This window comes from Neophocaena asiaeorientalis, unplaced genomic scaffold (genome assembly GCF_003031525.2).
Source record: "Neophocaena asiaeorientalis asiaeorientalis breed wild unplaced genomic scaffold, Neophocaena_asiaeorientalis_V1.1 scaffold692, whole genome shotgun sequence".
NCBI classification, from domain to species: domain Eukaryota; kingdom Metazoa; phylum Chordata; class Mammalia; order Artiodactyla; family Phocoenidae; genus Neophocaena; species Neophocaena asiaeorientalis.
Genome location: NW_020172814.1, coordinates 798,913 through 818,272, shown reverse-complemented (window position 1 = coordinate 818,272; position 19,360 = coordinate 798,913). Strand labels below are relative to the sequence as shown.

Sequence of the window (19,360 nt, the reverse complement as noted above, 5' to 3'; positions counted from 1 at the left end):
GCGGAGCGACTGGGCCCGTGAGCCACGGCTACTGAGCCTGCGCGTCTGGAGCCTGTGCTCCGCAACAAGAGAGGCCGCAATAGTGAGAGGCCCGCGCACCGCGATGAAGAGTGGCCCCCGCTTGCCACAACTGAAGGAACCGTAAATACACGAAGCCGCTGGAGGTCAGTTTGAATGATTCTAATTGTAGATGGGTGTTTGGATTTCTTTACAGCTTTCTCCACATTTCACGCTGTGCTTAGAAACAATGCACAGTGTTCTTCATATTTATTAGGCTTAGTAAAGAATTCTACTTCAGAGAGGGAATACAGAGAAATTTAAAGTTTTGTAATATTAATTTTGATTTGGTTAGTCACACTTCTGAGAATCCTAGATATTCCGGAGGTGACATCTTCAGGGCAATGCGTTCACAAGCCAGAGTGCAGCAAGTGGCAGAAAAGTCGCGAAGCCTTCTCTCACAGCTGGCCATCTAAAAAATTTGAACACCTCACTGTGATCTCAAATTCCTCAAACTCATTTCAACCTCTTCCCCAAAATAATTGCTTCCCTTTCCTGAAAACCCATCAATAACAAAGCCACTTTCCAGATAATTAGCTGGAAAATCTTGATGCTCTACTTCCTTTTATGTATCCTCTTCATCCACGTGCCCATCTATCCATTCATCCATGATCCATCATTAGTCCATCTGTCCGCCCATCCATTGATCAATCCGTCCATCCATCGAGCTATCCCTCTATCTGATTTTTAAATTTAAAAAAAAATTTTATTGAAGCAGAGTTGACTTATAATGTTGTGTTAATTTCTGCTGTACAGCAAAGTGATTCAGTTTATATATATATTCTTTTTCATATTCTTTTCCATTATGGTTTATCACAGGATATTGACTATAGTTCCCTTTGCTATACTGTAGGACCTTGTTGAGGGAAGGATTAGGAGTTTGGGATTAGTAAATGCAAACTATTGATATTATATATAGGATGTATAAACAAGGTCCTCTACCCGATTTATGCTAAGTGAATAGACTCCTGACTTATATATATATTCTCTATGTGTCTAATTAATCTTCCATTATATTACTCCTTTATTTAAAAAATATTTTTCAAAACTAAAAAAACTTTAAATAGCAAAAAACAAGTTTTCACTATATAAATCCAAAATCCTCAGCCGGGTTTTAAGACACTGCTCCCTAGGTTCATTCTAACCTCTAATCACATTTCTAGTAACTTAATAGGCATCCTCTACTCACCATACTGTACTCAGAATGAATCATTTTCATCACAACATCCCATCTTCTACACATACTGCTTATTAAACAATTATTTGTTCACTGCTCTTTGCCGTATATTAGACATCATAGGTTCAGAGGTGCGGCCCCCGGCATTATGGACACTGTATCTTTGCAGTAAAGGCACACGTGGAGCACTTATGCTGCAATTCACATGATACAGGTGTGTGCCATGGACGATAGGGGCATAGTGTACAGGGCGATTAATTTTGAGCAATAGTTCAGAAAGGTGCTACAGTAAAGGGTGAACAGCAATGTGACAAGAGAGGAGGAAGAGGACATGACTCCAGTTTTCTCTCCTCTGCACAGCTGAGTAGTACACATCTTCCATTTCGGCCACTTCCCTGACACGTCACCGCTTGCCTCTGAGCTTCCACAGCACTTGCGGTCTGATCCACTCAATTTACAACTCACGTATATTTAACGTTGCTCAGATTCTTTCCCCCATTTGCCCCTTTTGTGTCATTAACAAACACGATATCCTTATCACTTAGGCGTCCATGAACTGTTTTCTATTTAGTGAAAGAGGAAGCAAACTTAGATCACCTCTGAAGTCCCCGTCTTTAATCATTCATACAGAGACTGAAACAGCAACAGGCTGTATCTTAACTGGACCGTCCCCTCCTCAAAAGCAGAGATCACCTACAATTTTCTCAATGCCCTAGAGAAAAAGCTGATGATAATTTAACAAAGGCATTTTATATAAAGACTGCTGTGATAAAATATATCAGACATTAACTAGCAATGGGGTGGCTCAGGTGGCCAAAATCATGGAGTTAATTACATTAGCTTTGCTCTGTTCCTTGGTCCCCAACCACACCCCCAATCCTAGTTAGGCTACAGCGAGCCCAGAGATAGAGAGGGGGTAACATTCAGGGCAAACTGAACCTCACTCCTGAGAAACTCCTCCAGTGGCAGTGTCAGGCTCACCACCATTACAACATGAAGATAATCATTTAGCAACTCAAAAGAGCAGAATGTTGAAAATAGATTATTTCCCTGCTTACAGCACGTTTCTTTTCCCTGTTCTCTACAATGTTAATACAGACTTTTAACACCAGAATTTTTATTAAGAATTTTGAAGAAAGGAAGGAAAGGAGGGGTAATATTTTCTTTAAATTACAAGCTCCCATAAGAGAAGCTTTACTGTAAGGAATGCGATCTGGAAAAATGCCCATTAACTTTAGTAATAAGAACATGATTTTGGATCAACCCTAATTCTACGGCTCCCCTCCTTATAGTGACTAAAGAGTTTTAAATCTTTTAGCTGTTTAACGTGATACTTCAGGGAATCTGGTCTCAAAATGTAAAATGTGCACTTCCCTTCATGGACACAGGAAGTATTTTATCATCCAGTCTCACGTGAAAATAACAGAAAATCACAGCCCACAGAAGAGTATTGATAAGAAGCCTCAGAGAGTGGGAAGAAAACTAGATGAGGAGACAAAGACCTGGATTCTAGAACGATTTCTATCCTTTAAAGAGCTGTGTGCTTTAGATATGTCATTACATTTAACTTTTCTAAGGCTATTTCTTTATCCTCAAATGAGGCTGGTAACTAATGATTCTATAGGACTTGGGCAAAGACCAAACGAAACCTGTGAAACGGAATATAGTTTTGCTAGCCTTGGTGGTATCTGTTGTTCATGATTGTCACGAACAATAAATCATTAATCTCTCCTTCCTCTGAAGAGAGGGAAAAAGCAGTCGGGTCTAAATTACAATAGAAAGAAAGAAAGATAAGTTCACGAAGGGCTTCCTAACTATAGGAGTTGAGAAACCTGAAACATATCAACTAAGAGTTTATAGAATGACCTTTCTTGAAAATCTGTAAGGAAACTATCAGCAGTTAGGTTTTTGAGTACCTCTAGTAAAGCCTTATGTGGAAGTAGATGGATAGATCCTAGAACCTCTAGGCTTTGCCTAGCCCAGTCATGTGTGAGGCTGTCCCTTGCTGGAGAAACTGGTTGTCTTCCAATGCTAGGGGTCCTACGTGGTGCTATTTCACTTGGTGTTGGGAAATGCGTTTTCAAGAAGGCATCGAAGCCTCCAGGTGAAACTCATGAAAACTGACTTACCTGGTTGCCTCCACTCTTGGGGTTCACAAACACAAGCAAAGGTTTCATGAGAGGAGAAGAGATAGGTTTTATCACAAAAGGACGACCTTTGTTTTCCTAATGAAGAAAGAAAGCAGAACTATTGAGACATACATCTGTGACTTCAAAGGCAGCCCCAAAACAATGAAAGTGAGAAATTACAAACACCACCGCTACCTTTTAAGGAACAGGCAGAATCCCAGTGTGGTTAGAATGAGGTGAAGGAAAGAGTGGCAGGAGATAGAGCGGAAAAATACACTTGGCCAGGTCAAGTCAGACAGAGGCGGCTATGGAAAGGAGGATGGATTTCACTGGACCATCACCCTCAAACACTTACTTCAGTTCCTCTTTTACTGGCTTTTCTTTTAAAGCTTGTTCTCTTCTTCTTCCGATTGGAAGCCTTCAGCGAGTTCTGTAGGGAAAGAAGGGACCACCTGAGCTCGCAGGCAGACGGCCCACGAGCTTTCCCATGCAGAACCATCTAGAAGGTGACGGCAGCACATGCTGTTCGACGTTCATGCTTCTCATGCTTTGACACTTCCAAGCCACTGCTCATGGGTAAGCCACACACAGAACCCAGTCGCGTGCTTCAGAGTGAGCGACTGACTCCCCACCACACGGAGAGGCAGGGACTTAGAACCCTGGAGGCTCTCATGGACTCACATAACAACACATGTTATACCTGCCAACCCTCCCAGTAAAAATGGAAGAATCCCAAATTCTCTGAGGGGCTCCAGTCTCCCGCCCAACCAGGTCCGTCTCCCGCCCAACCAAGTTCAAGTTCATCTCCTGGTATGGAGATCACCTATGTGGAAATGTAAAAAAGGAGGCCATTTTTCACGTTTTCCTTTTTTGTGTTTTTTTTTCTCTTTTTACTTTTTATAGGGAATGACCTGTTCATAAAATGACACAACCCCACTGGAACTTTATGATCCAACTCCCCTATCAGCATTAACGGCTTGGTTTTAGAATGCAAAGACTCGAGTTACTTATAATAATAGAGTGGGAGCCACTGCTCTTCCTTTCTCTGGCTAAAGACCCATTAGTTTAAAAAGTCCTCCCTCCCCTGGTAACATTGATTTTTTTTTTCCTTCTCATAGAATTGCATCCAACTTGCTGAAACACAGTGACCCCAAATTTACATTCCTAGTCTTTCTCTTTCTAGGGATTTTATGGACCCCAACTTTGTGATTATTACAGCTATTTATTCTTAATATTTGATACAGATGCTTCGAGAAGAACCTCTCTCAGGGGACAGTCACAGCTCACTGGCTGAAGACAAGGCAAAGCCAGATTTAATTAGTGAAAAGCCAATAGTTAATTAGATTGCCATCTTCATAAAGGCAAGCTATTACTACCATGTCATAGAGTTTTACAGAGTGTTGAAAGCCTGAAATACAAAATTCTTAACTTAAAGTCTTATATAAGTATATACATCTGCATTGTTTGAGCAATTAAATGTTTTCAAACAGCTTGAAGAAACTTAGGTATTCATTCTTCAACATTTTAGAGTACTTTTTCTTAGCATTCAAAATAAACCTTAGTCTAGAGTACATATAGTAAAACATCCAAGTTACAAGACTGAAACTATTTAGTTTTTATTTTACTTTCATTTGAACCATGAAAAAAATAAGTTGATTTGTGGCCTGTGCTCACCAAGGACGAAGGAAACTTTCTTGGACAACCATTTGTCCCAAGATTTTCTTCCCCCCATCAGATTTTAAAAGAGTCTTCAGGTTCTCTGAATCTCCCCAGAAATCGGAAGTTCATGGGTGTTCGAGATTCCAGGTGATTTGTCATCACTCACTCTAGACTATACTTCTGCAAACAGATCTCCAAATTTCCGAATTCCTCTTTAAATGGGTGTACTGCCGTGCCCCTCTTTGGGAAACTTTTGCATTCTTCGAGTATTTGCTATATTTTGACTACTTTCAGTTTTATTAAAAGGGAAGAAAAAATTACTCGGAACCCTTAAACTTTTAATCAGCCAAATATTCCAAGAAGAACGCTGAAAACTATTAGACCGACAGAAGCTGTATCTACTTGATGGCACTCAGTGATGCTCTGAGTACTGGTACTTGGGCCCCAACAAACACTCTTATTTAATTTGTTTGGGGTGAAGCCCAGGCAAAGATACTTTTTAAAAGCTCCCCAGAATAGAATAATAAAATAAAATAAAAGCTCCCCAGGGAATTCGAATGTGTAGCCGGGGTTGAGAACCCCTGTTTGAAGTACAAAGGGCAGAGTGAGTAGCCATATGTACTGCGGTAAAGCCAATCACTGCGGTGAGGAACGTGAGGTGTGGGATCTGCCAGGCTCGGTGTGAATTCTGAACCACCCTGTCACTTAGATCTGTGACCTTGGCCAAGTCAGTCAAACTTCTGAAATAACAGTTTCTTAATTTTAAAATGAAGTTGATAATACCTACCTCACAGGACAGTTGTGGAGTTTAAACAAGAAAAAGGATGTGAAGCAGTTAACTTGGTATCCATCCCATGAGAAGCACTTCCATAAATGTCAGTTGCCTCGTTCATAGCTCTATATCCCCAACACCCAGCACAAACGCCCGGCACACAGTAGGAACTCAAATCGTTGTGGAAATAATAAACCAATATTTTTAGAGTTCACAACATTGAGTGAGTCTTTCCTGATTTTGAAAAGGATCCTTAGGAAGTGAGTGATTTTTTCCTAACTTCTTTGCTGTTTTCGTTCATTTAGTGCCAAGAGCAAAGCAGGACCCCAAGTGCTTGCAGGAGCACACTGTCGGCCTTGCTTCTTGACAGGACTCGATAATTAAACTCCAAGAGATAGGTCGAATGCATCAAGCTGAGGTTGTTTCCTAAACTTGCCTGATCACAGAAATCATAGTTCTTCAGGTGATTCTGATGATCAAGTATGTTTGAGAAACAGAGGGTTAGAAAAACACATCAAAATAAGGCTTGATGTCCGAAAACAGGGCAGGCGGGGAGCTCAACTCTAACAGGGAACAGACACACAAAACGGCCTTTGTTTTAAACACAGATACAAGTGCTTCTGAGCCTCACCGAGCCACACACATCTGAGGCCATCATCCCACAGAACAAGGAGGGGGCAAAAATAAAGCACAGTGGTTGACTTACAGTACCTGGACGCTTCTATGTGAGCTCTGAGTAAGCTTACAGCCCTACGGATGGTCAAATAGCAAAAGATAAGCAGTATGGAACTTCACAGCACACATCCAAATTCCCCAGGCTTCCTTCTGTTCCCGTGTAAATATGTATCTCTGTCTCAATATATCACTTCTTTTAGAAGGCAGCGTAATTCAACGAGGAACAGATGGACGTGAAGGCAGATTCGGGCTGTGTTTTGGCCAAGACAAGTCTTCTAGCCTTGCTTATCCACACTAACACTTACCCTGCCTGGTCAGTATTGTGACAGCTAAACGAAACATGCTTTCCAAGAATGTAAAAATTATGCCAAGATGTTATTGTCTAGAATTGTTGGTGATACAGTCAAGAAACCTTTAATACTTGTCCTGTGTCCTAAAACAAAGCAGCCCTTTTAACAAGGGTGGCTAACTCAGTGATGCAAAGGGCTCACTTTGCAAGTTCAACACTTTCCAAACAGTGAAATACTGTGCTCTCATTTGGATTTTTACATTCTTCTGATTCCAACAGCATTCACCCCCTGTACATTCTGTGCCCACTCTTTTGTTAAAGTCCTAAGAAAAGATAAAGGCCTTTTGTTTTCTTGTACCAGGTATTGGGCCGAATTACCTTGCCACAAAAATGATCCTATCAACACAATCTTTATCATAGTTATGACTCCTTCCTGGGCTGTTACAAAATCTTATGGGTGAATCACTCAGCTGTGAATGAAGCCTAACGTACTACTCTTATTACCCTTCAGGGATTTCCTCAGGTGATGGGATCACAAAGGATCTAAATAATAACAGATCTAAAGAGAAGATATCTCACTTCATCATTCCAAATGGAGCCCTCCTCCATCATACACTGGACAAAACTCTGATGGATAATAAGAGAGCAATCCATGGACTTTGTCTATTAAAGAACGTTCTCACTCTGCCCTGCTTCAGCTGTACCATTGCAGCAAAGGTTGTTGTGAGGACAGGTAAGCAGAAGGATCAAGAAAACTCATTCCAAAGTTAAGGACAGGGTCTCCGCAGCTTCTCAGGCGTATTTGGCCAAATCACAGCAAGTATCGCTTGACCTTTAGAACTAATCAAACGAAGTCACTTGGGCATTGAGGGAGATTGTTGGCCATTGCTATTACATATCATGGGGTCCCCAGCATTTTAAGATCATTCAGTCATAAGGAATAAGGACTAGCATGAAGAAAGGCAACACAAGGCTAGGCAGGAGTTGATAGCAACATTTTTATAAGTAGACCATTAGAAAGAATATGAATATCCATTGGTAAGGAGTTGGCTTAAATAAACTGTAAAATGTCCATAGTGTGGGATATATACAGTAGTTTTCAAAAGAGTCAAATTTGTATGGATTAATATAGACTTTTCCCTATGATTTTTTTTTAACTGGGAAAGCCAAATTTTAAAGCATTAAGTGGAGAACGATGTTAGTTATTAAAAACGCAGTGTCCCGCCGCCCCCCAAACTTAACCCACAAAAAGTTCATGTCACACAGGTCTTCCTCCACCAGCTCCAAGTGCTTACACTCGCATCTGAACATCTTTAACTCGTTCATCCAGTCAAAATATCATCTGCTAACATTTTCAGTCCAAACACTGACATCTGTAACTTTAAATATACGTTTACTTTATATCAACAGATTCAGGTTTGGTTGTTGAAATTTGGTTTTCTTGTCATTTTAATTCCTTCCAGTCAACTACTGTCCATCATCTTTTAACTTCTAGGTCTCTCTAAGTAATCTGGTGACGAAACCCAGCAAATCATCCAGGCAGCCCTCATTTCCCTTACCATCAAACTTTCATGCAGCTCCCAACTCCACAGCTGGTCACGGAGTAATTATCCACTCAGAACCAGCCATCTTTCAACAGAGAAGGAAAATATATGGTTTAATTCCACCTCTGTACAACCCACTTCTCCTGACCATTATACACACCAGCAGATTTCCTTTACTCTTCTTCTCTCATCTGTTTAGACACAAACATCACAAATAAAGCTGACTTTATTTGATGACCCATCTTCACTGCTGTTCTCAGTTATGTCCTACCAACTTACATTGTTCTTCCTCATCCCTCTTCCCAGGGATGCCGCCCACATCCTTCAAAACCAAGCACAAATGACAGATTTTCCACTGAGCCTAGGCTGCTCTCCACGACTGAAGCTGCTCAATTCTGCTTCATGTCTTCACTGTGTTTCTACATCTTAGGTGGCATTTACCTCTCTCTGCCTCAGATGTGTAGGCATCTCACTGACCAGGGCTATTTCAACCAGCCTGTCCGGCCCCTTCCTCTCACCACCATATATGTATCTCTCCCACGAGATGAACACTGAGCAAAAAGACAAACCTTCCCAGACATCTGAAAGCTACTCTTTCATGAAAGATTTACATGTGGCTGAATTCCTCTCCAGAATCCACAAATACCCTGACCAATGATTTAGATGGCTGTGTCTATTTTCCCCACTGGGGAGTACACTCTTTGTGGACATCAAATGAACATCTAATTCATCTTTGGACCTCTCACTGCATGTAACAGCATCTTTGAATGTGGTTCATTAAACATTTACTTAATTCAATTAAGCCTCTTCTCCTTTATCGTTTTTAAGCAGTGTCATAGAAAAATAAATATATAAAGGAAAGATATATAAATTCTAAAAGTTGAAAAACATTTTATCTGTTCTTTATCTACTTTCCAAATTCTATTTTTTTGGATCATTTCCCAATACCTCCAACAAATTCTCTAATCTTACTGCTTCCACACCATCACTAACAGGTTGCCACCCATACTCCATACTCTACAAACTATAGTTTTTATGGTCATCAATGCTCTGGTCCCAAACACAAGGACTTTTCTCAATCCTTGTGATTTTTCTCATGTCTACAGAATTTAACATTGATGACTGCCCTATTTTTCTTTTCATTTTTAATAATGAAACTTTAACGCAACCATAGTTCTCTCTCTATCTCGCAGGATTCTCTTCCTCCTCTCACTTTCTGGGTATGGATGTTCTCCCAGTCTTCTTCCGTTCTTTTATTCAGTAAATGATCAGGTCTTGACTCGCTCCCATGGGATAGGCATTGTGCTAGTGAACACACAATCCCACTACAGTGTGAAAGACAACAGTTACAGTAGTATTTCAAGGTGCACTTGGAAACAGAGTAGGTGCCAGGCTATGGCCCCATCCTTGTCTACTTCTACCCTCTCCATTGGAAATCTCATCCTCTTTACATCCTCTTTCACCGTAATACAGATGGTTCAGGGATCAGTAACTTCTATCTTGACCCCCGTATGACTACCCACTGCTGCTATCTGCCGTTGTGTGGCTTCACCTGATACCCTGCACCCCTAAAAGTCAACAAGAAGGAAAATAACAAGAGCTAACATTTGAGTGGTTACAATGAGCCGGGTGCTGTCCTGTGTGTTTTATTTTTTCTCTTTTAGTTCATCAGTCCTCACGAAAGCCCTACGAGTTAGGTACTAGTATTATTTAACCTTTGCAGCTGAGAAACTGAAACAGAAGAGATTAAGTTGAGATTAACCAAGTTAGTAAGTGGCAGAGCAAGGTTATGAACCCAGGCAGCCTGGCTTGCAAGCCAGAGCTCTTCAGAACTACTCTACGGCCACCCTGCCCCCAAGCTCATCATACACTACCCTTTACATAGAACTTAGTTAATTGATTAAATTACTTAATGGCGTTGGAGCCCGGAGGAGGAGGGACCACCAAAATTTTAAAACTGACTCAGCAAGGCTGGCTACAGTAACACGGTAAGGCAGCATGGCATATCATTAAAAGCCTGGTTTCCAGAATCACAATTCTTGGGTTCAAATGCCATCTCAAACTATTCAATAATTATATAGTCCCAGCTAATTTATTTGACTTTTCTATTCCTTATTTTCCTTAGCTGCAAAATGGGACTAATAGGATACCTGCCCCATAGAGCACTGTGATGATGAGATACTGAAAGTAAAGTACTTAAAATATTTCCTAACACATGTAAAGCGTTCAATAAATGTTAGCTTTCATTCTTATTATTACGATGTCCTGAATCATAGAAGATAATAAAAAGGTCCGTGATGAAAAAAATTTTGGACTTTAGCATCCAGACTGTGAACTACTCTGCAAGAAACACCCCCACCAACCAGCCACTTAATAAAAGTTGCTAAGATACCAACTTATTAGTCTGAAAATTTAAGGGCAAACAAGTAAGCATTTTTTATGTATTTGCTGGTCATAAGGGAAAGGTCTCTTTATAGAAAAATTGTAGCTAAAAAATGAAGAGTAAAAACTGGAAAAATCACCCTTTAGCAACCCCTAATGAAATAACAGATTTAGGTAACAATTCTTAATGGATAAAATTATAGATGAAAGACTGATGGACAACTTTATAACAGATGGATTAGGATGACAGCTCCTGAATTCACAGATCAATCTTAACGTCACTAAGAGTGAACAACCTGATATCATGTTCCTTTAAAAGCTACACTATAGAAAAAGATACCATTACCCATATTGTCCTTTTGCCAAGAAATTAAACCTGAATCTAATGTCTTTATATCTAAATATTTCTACAAGGAATATGGGCCATACGGAAAATCATTTTAAAACACATAAGCATACAATCAGCCAAAATTAAAATATGAGATAGTCTACAGGTTAAGTGACCCAATTTATTCAATAAATAAATGGCAGGAAAAGTAAGAGAGGAGACTGCTATAGATTAAAAGAGATTTAAGAGATCAGTCAACAAAAAGGCAGTTGTAGACTCTGGATCCTAATTTGAAAAAAATAACTGTAAAAAAAGATATATTTGAAACAACCAGAAAATATTTTAAGGATGCCACCTCAAATTATTTAATTTTGATGGGTGAGATAATTGTATGTAGTTGTCTTTCTAAAGTGTTGTCTTTTCAGGAAACAAAATGAAGCATTTACAGATTAAGTGGTATGCTAAAATCTGCTTTAAAATACTCTAGCAAAAGAAAAAAAGGAAGACTTCCACTTTGGGGAAGACAGAGTAAATGGGGTGGGACCAGGAGAAAAATGGATGTGGCTCTGAAAAGGTAACATAGGGATACCTGCGGTGATGGAATTGGTCTGTGTCTTGACTAATCAATGTCAAGATCCTTGCTGTGATGTTATACTATGATCCTGCAAGATGTTACCATGAGGGGAAAGTTTGTAAGGGGTACATGGGATCCTTCAGTGTTATTTCTTACAACTGCATGTGAATCTCAAAACAAATTTAACTACAAAAAAGAAAATATGGTGCGGCAGGGGTTAGGTGAAACAATAATAGCAGAAAAGTTCAGGGTTATACACTTTTATGCTCAAGTGTCTTATTTAGTTATTTTAATGTTTACTAGTATCGGCATTGCAGATCAGTTCCTTTTCAGAAAAGATGAATATAGAAAAAGATGTTTAATGATATAACATACCAATAACTAAGGGTTATTATTTAGACATAGGATGAGAAAAGCATTGATTGAAATGAAGACCAAGAAGGACCTGACCTCAAACAGGAATATATCAGGTATATGAGGTCTTGGTTCCAGAATTCTGACAGTGAGTTAAAATCTGTATATTTAAATGTAATGTTGAACAAGACACATAGTAAAGAAGTGCTTTTATAGGAAGAGGTGAATGAGTATGATGTTTTGTCAGTAGTATCCCTTATAGGAAAGAAATAAGTGACTAGTTAGAAAGAAGTGACGACTAACGTGTTACTGAATACTGCAACAGCAACTCAGGATGTGAAATGATAATTGCAGAGTTTGTGTTTCAAGTCAAATCTCTGTATTATCTGTGGTGTTTCAGGTATAGAATCTGTTTTATGTCTTTATGAACATTAAAAATATCTGTGACACCAAAAAACAAAGTTCATGGTTATGGAATTCATTATGACCTTCTCTTTCTCTTCACTTGCTTGAAAATGTCCACAACCAAAAGAATTTTTAAAGTTTAGAAAAGTAAACTTAGAATTTCTCTGCAGAGTGGTAGTCTTCTGATTTTTCTGTTCTATCTTCAGGGGCCCAAAATCCCATACCACTAGGTCATCCTACACACTCATGCTAGCTGTTTTCTTCTAAAATACAGTTTTCCTCTATCACTCCTTTGCTTAAAAGGATAAAGTTTACATGAATCAAAAATCTCCCCCAGTCAGGCCTGAGCAACCTTATGTTCATGCCCTACACACCTCCTACACAAACCTTCCACAGCAGTCAACCTAGTCTCACGGTCCCATGAAGATAATTTTTGGACAAAGTATCCTTGCTTGTGCCATACTCCTGTGGGTCGTTTCCTTCTCCACTGACCTCAATCCCACCCATCTGTAAGGAGGCAGAATGAAATCCACCTGCTTCATGAAGCTCTCCCTGATCTTTCCTTAAAATAACCGTATGGTTCTTCAGAGCAAGGATTGTCTATTATATCACAATGCCTAGTAGCCTTCTTGATACCATCAAGGTTTTTGATGAAAAACGTGTTGATTTAACTGAATATTTACTATACAGCACGTGGAGAGATTACTGAATTTTAGGGGAAAAACACACACAAAGAAGTAAAAATGTTAAAGAGGTTTTAGAATAACACCAAATTGGAAATCGGTACACCTGAATCTCAGACATAGTACTGTAATTGACTTGCTATGTCACCTTGGACAACTTACTTAGCATCTCGTGACATTCAGCTCTAAAATGTAAAAATAACTAGATGTTTCATTTTTTAATGTGTAGATACTGTACTCGCCTCTGGAAAACAGCTCCCAAGGGCTTCCATGGATTGTAACTTGAAAAGATGATTCCTACATGTTACTCATCAGAGGCAAAACTTTTATATAAAACACATGAAGCAAAACAGTGTCCCTGATCCACCAGTTTCTAAATAAAACTGAGTCAATGAGAATACACTACATGATAATTTTGGAGACCATCTGAAGTAGGACTGCCATATCTTTTAAAGATACTACATTCAAGAACACTCCCTAAGGTACCCGCACCCCGGGGGAGGTATAACCTTCTCCCTGTAACATTAAAAGTCTGCCATCCCATAACTTGGAGATGACTATCTAAGATGTACAGTACAAAGGTAGAAACGTTTCTATCACAGATTAGGACCTTGTTGAAAAACAACCAAGGTCTCCCAGAATATAGCAGCAGAGACTCTCCAGGACAGAAATTACAATGAGGATGGAATACAGAATGAGATTAGATGTTAAGAGGATAAATTCTACTTTGCCTTAAGAAAAGAGTGTTGCTCTCTAAGCAGGCCTTGTGTACTGGGGAAGGTCATGACCCACAGTCTGCATTCGGGTTGGAAGTGGTGGTAATAGCAACCAAACAATGGCACAGAGCGCCCTCACAGCCACTCCCTGGGGTTGCCCAGGCTGGAAGAGAAGAGAGTTGTGTGAGAATCAGCTGTACCCACTACGGGTCCTTAATGAACTCAGGAGAGCACCCATCAAAGAGAACATTAGCACCTGAGTGGGGAGGAAACACTCCTGCTGTGGAACTTTGATTTCTTTAGGAGGTGGAGGCTGGTTCCATGAGAGAGCCCAACGCAGAACTGTGATGGGCTAATGGGATGAACTGGGAAGCAGAGGACCTTGGGGATGAGTGAGCAGAGATTGTAAGAACCCAGAGATTCGTCAGGGGGAGAAGAGCAAGAAGCAGCAGTTACTTTTTCTCTGTGCTGGCCCAGCAGCACCAGGGATCCGGCAGTTACCTGAGGTTTCTTCACCTTAATGATCCAGGTGGGCGGGACAATAACAGCAGCGTGAGCCCCCAGGGAGCAGGGTTCCTCAATCTGGTGCAGCATGAAGCAGGTCACCTTATTGTGAAACTAAAGGGAAAAACAGGCCAGTAAACAATTCTGTGCAAAGGACGATGCTGCCACAAGAAGGAATAAGTGCATGTACACATACACATACACACACATATACACACACACTCTCTCTCTCTCTCTCTGTCTCTCTCTCTCTGAGGTCACACGCTCTCATCACTGCCCAACCAGCCCCAAGAACTTAGAGACCAGATTTCAAATTCATTCCACTTTACAAACTGATAACGATTGATAACAAGAAATCCATCTTACAGGACAAGCCGGCTAAAATTTGATAAGCTTTTAATAGGATATTTACATAAAGATGTTAGAGACTTGGAGGGGTCTACGAAGGCTAACTTTGCACATAATTTTGTTTCACTTGGCTTGCGCTGGTGACAGACTTGGTTGATCTGGGACGATGTCCAGAAGGAAACGAAGGCAAGCAGAAAGGCAATGCCGACCATCTGCCTCTCCTTTTTCTATCCATAGATGTAAATCCTTCCCAGGTCGTCCTTCCAGTGTAGGGGACCCAGGAAAGATGTCTCTTCTAGAGAGCTGTTAATCTGAGAGGGAACAAAAAGACTGCTTCTGCTAGGTTTGTCTAGGACCACTGAAAAAATAATGGTCATGTCATACTTGGCAAGTCTAAAGTGCTTTTTGTTTTTGAAAGGAAGTAAAAGCAGACTAATGATCACGATACCGCAGTTCTAGGGGCTTAAGTTTATACCCCAATGGACTGAGTAACCTTAGGCCAATCACGTTTTTTTTTTTTTAGATGTCGAGGGTAGGAGTTTATTTTTATTAATTTATTTATTTTCGCTGTGTTGGGTCTTCGTTTCTGTGCGAGGGCTTTCTCTAGTTGTGGCAAGCGGGGGCCACTCTTCATCGCGGTGAGCGGGCCTCTCACTATCACGGCCTCTCTTTGTGCGGAGCACAGGCTCCAGACGCGCAGGCTCAGTAGTTGTGGCTCACGGGCCCAGTCGCTCCGCGGCATGTGGGATCCTCCCAGACCAGGGCTCGAACCCGTGTCCCCTGCATTAGCAGGCAGATTCTCAACCACTGCGCCACCAGGGAAGCCCAGGCCAATCACATTTTCAATCATCTTTTTTGGTGACTGTAAAGTGATAATGAGTGGTAACATTTGTTTTCTAATAAACATAAAATCTCCATTAACATTAGCTTCTACTTGGATTATACTTACTATGACCACATAATTTATCATCTTAACTGAAACAATTTTAAGAATGAAAGGGAGCGCTGGTAATAATTATGCTGGAACAGCAGACATAAATTAGGGCTGTTTCAGGAAAACTGGCAAATATAGCCACCCCAATTATGTCACATCAAGGAAATTGTCTTTATCGCTGAATATCTTCAAGATCTGACATTATCCATGGCAAATTACTAAATTAATTAAGCGTGAAATACTAATTAATAAGATAATAAATAATTCCCCCTACCACCAGTTACTTGTGATCTGCAAACAATTTGCTATACCAGAGAAATGTCATTTGAATTCCTTTTTTAGAAAGTGATTTTCTTTTAGCAATTCAAATAAACCCCTAAATGAATGGCCATTGCATTTCTAAAATGGTAGGGATCTCAGAGACTGCCTACTCCAACTCTCTCAATTTATACCCGGGTAATCTCTAATCTAGAGAGACTAAGAGGTATGTCCAAAACTGCAGGACTTCTAAGTGGTAGAGTCAGGACCTGAATCCATGCAACCCAGCTCCCAAACCCAGTTTTATTTTCTGCTGCAGGAAGCGCCCATAGAAGGCACTTAATTGTTTGACATCAGATATCCTAGAAGGAATTACCTGTAGTGTTAAAATACACCACCACTGTAATCTGTCTTAAAATGTTCTGTGTTTTCAGTCCTTGAAAAATCACGTTGTAAACCTGGGAAACTCAAAGATATCAATACTTGGAACTGACCAAAACTCTGCCACAGGGGTCAAGCGAAAGTTGTTTTTTAGTGATTCAACTGGACTACAGATTAATAAAAAGAGAGCACATGTGTTCACTGTCAAGTGGGACTGAGTTCCCAAATTAAATAACCCTGGATCAACCACCTAACCACAACCTGGCAGCTACGGGGGCACGAGCGGGCACATCCTATCTGAGGCCGGCTTGATGCCATTTGGCAAGTAACATCTCACCAGATCAGGGAAACCAGCAGCACAGAGTTGGGGACCCCTGGGCCCTAAATCTGCTTCTTCCTGTCCAGGTGGAGATATTGCTTTGATGGCATAGTCTCATTCAAGGACTAGGATGGCTTTATGTTTGTGAACATGTTCTTGAACAGAAGCACAAAGATTATTTGTGTAACAATTAACTGAAAGGAGATGGAAATGCCAAGAGTAAAAAATGTGCCAGGAGGGTGACACACAGCAAGCACTGAGCTTTCCAGACCAAGGCGTCCCTACCTAGTGACAGCAGATCCTCCTGACAGGTGCGGGCCTAGGGAAATTATGCCAGAGAGATTATTAGGTTGAACCTGATGGAACTGCCAAAATTCAAAAGTTTTTGACCCACAAAAATGTCAGTTTCATGTGTTTCAACTAAATGCCTCTTCTGCTCCTGCCCTATGGCTCTGTTTGGCAGGTAAAGCTGTCGTGTGTAGAGTCCTTCAAACCCTTACCCTCGCTAAAACAGCACAGCCCTTTCTTTTCAGGTTGGCTGTGCAGTGAGGGGACAATGTATCGCAATTACACAGTTATTCAAAAAAACAAACAAACAAAAAAAAAAAACAGGTGAATTGAGAGATTAGAGCAGGGGTCCAGACTTTTTCTATAAAATGACTGGATAGTAACTATTTTAGTCTTACAGGGTCATACTGTTTCTGCCCCAACTACTCAACTCTGCTGCTGTAGCATGAAAGTAGCCAGAGATAATACATAAAGGATGGGCATGGCTGTGTTCCAATAAAACTTTATTTATAAAAACAGGCAGCAGTCAGATTTGGTCTACAGGCCATAGTTTGCCGACTTATGAGTTAGAGTATACATTGTCTAGTTAAAGAAAAAAACAGGTCCATAGGCAAACAAAAAAATAAACCATCTAGTTGGGACAGAGCTGTTAAAAAATGAACAAAAGATAAATAAGAGAGGAAAAGTAAATAGGGAAATTACCATTGGATCCTGATCAGTATATATGTTCAAATGTAAGAAAGACTTACATTTCAATGAGCATACAGCCAACTATAACAACATCGAAACCTAAAGAAGGATACAAGACCACTCTTATCCTAACATAGCCCCATTATAAAAAAAAAGTTGCCCACATCCAAAACAGAAGAACCAAGATGCCTGAATTTCTGTGTCAGAGGGATTATCTAAGGTTGCAATCTCCCACTACAGGAGTCATCGACAATCTAATGTAGTGGGGAAAATGTGGCGTAAGAGTGAAAAGCCCTCGATTCTAAACCCAGGGATAGAACCAGGAGAGGATTTTCCAATCTGTGATCCCAGGCTTCAATGTATAAAGGGGTTAATTTATAGTTTCTTCCAGCTCATTTATGCTATAGTTCTATAGTTTTGATCTGTCTTTCTTCCTCCACAGATCCTATGAGAGAAATAATACATAAATTAGGATAACGTTCCACTTACAGACAGGAACTCCAGCAATGACATAAGTCGATTTTGATAAAACACGAGCCCACTTTATTTTATCCCCAAACTTACCGCCTGCTTGCACCAGGAACAACTGATAGCCACAATCTCTTTACTGTGGAAGGAGAATTTTTGCTGGAAGCCCTGGGATGTCAGAATAAGAAACAGAGAATTAAAACCACTTCAAACACAGTATGCATCTGCCCTCCTGAAGTCCAACGAAGTAAGGCCAGGCTTAAGGTAACTGGGATGGCAAGTGCCACACTCGGCACTGCAGCATCTCCAACTTCTACCACACAAGAGTTTCCTATCCCCGAATCCTCTGGAATGTGAGAGAGGAGGCACCAGCATTTCCTTAACACTACTCAAAGTCAGACACAAAAACGTTGTTTTTTTTCTCCCAAGTAAATGAGGTTCCGATACATTTTTATAGTAAGTAAAAGAAAGAGCCGCTTTTGGTTCACATGACTCTTTATAACAGTCATCCATCTCAGAGGTTCTATACAACCTGAACATGGAGAACCCACAAAGAGAAATGAAGCATGAGAGAGGCAGGTGACCTAGAAGTGAGAGTCTGGGAGATGTCCCAGGGTAGAGGAGGAAATGCAAACTCTTTCATCATCCCCCGGGGATGCTGGACTCAAAACAAGCAGCTTTCAATGTCCATTTTTCGCCAGCAAGCAGCAATGAGATGAATGGAATAGCAAACACAATCCTCTTAATGAACAAACAGAATTACTTTTCCATCCAGAAAGGAAGAGAGGCTTTTTGGCTGCTTCTGTCCCTGCCAGAGAGCAGTACACAGTAACGCTCAAGGAATTTTTTTTAGCTTTCCCAAAGCTCATCCATTTCTATCTCCCTGTGAAATCTAAGCCAAACAAAATAATGCGGATCAATGACAAAAAAAAATCTGAAAACAAGGCTTTTGTAAAGTAATCCAAAGAAAAAGAAAGATGTGACGGGCAGGAAAGTTTTTAAGGCATTGGCTAAGTCTTGCTTAACGTATAGAGATAACTTTAAGTTAAAAAACTCAATTTACACATTACTAAAAGAAGTCCCAACAGCATTTTTGCAGTCCCCGTAATTCCCACCTATCTGCAGCATTTTATATACTAATGAGCATTTCCTCCTTTGGGGTCCTCTCGCCTCTCTTGGGTTTCCTAAAACACATTCCAGGTCTCCTTGTCCCTCTCCAATCTCCTGCATGTGGACCTAAGACCGGGACCAGTGTCAATCCTCTGTGCTCTGCAATTCCTCCTTGAATCCTTCTCTTTTCTCCCCAGCCTCAACTCTCACTTCTAGAAACAGGACCTCTTCCTTAACATCAGACTCTCCTGGATTCTGAAGTTTCTCCATCAACATCCCGTTCTCAACAGCTGAAGTAATAATAGAATCACTCGGG

General features: G+C 40.5%; 1 protein-coding gene across 1 annotated transcript in view; it reads right to left on the bottom strand.

Moving 5' to 3' along the window:
* DGKI (diacylglycerol kinase iota) overlaps nt 1–19,360 on the bottom strand; it is a 435,686-nt gene that overhangs the window by 205,995 nt on the left and 210,331 nt on the right. Inside the window, exons 7-10 of the mRNA XM_024741647.1 lie at nt 18,031–18,102; nt 14,246–14,362; nt 3,713–3,793; nt 3,364–3,459 (exon numbers count right to left, since the gene is read on the bottom strand). Of these exons, the coding sequence (XP_024597415.1) occupies nt 3,364–3,459; nt 3,713–3,793; nt 14,246–14,362; nt 18,031–18,102 (366 nt within the window). The remainder of the gene's footprint in view (nt 1–3,363; nt 3,460–3,712; nt 3,794–14,245; nt 14,363–18,030; nt 18,103–19,360) is intronic.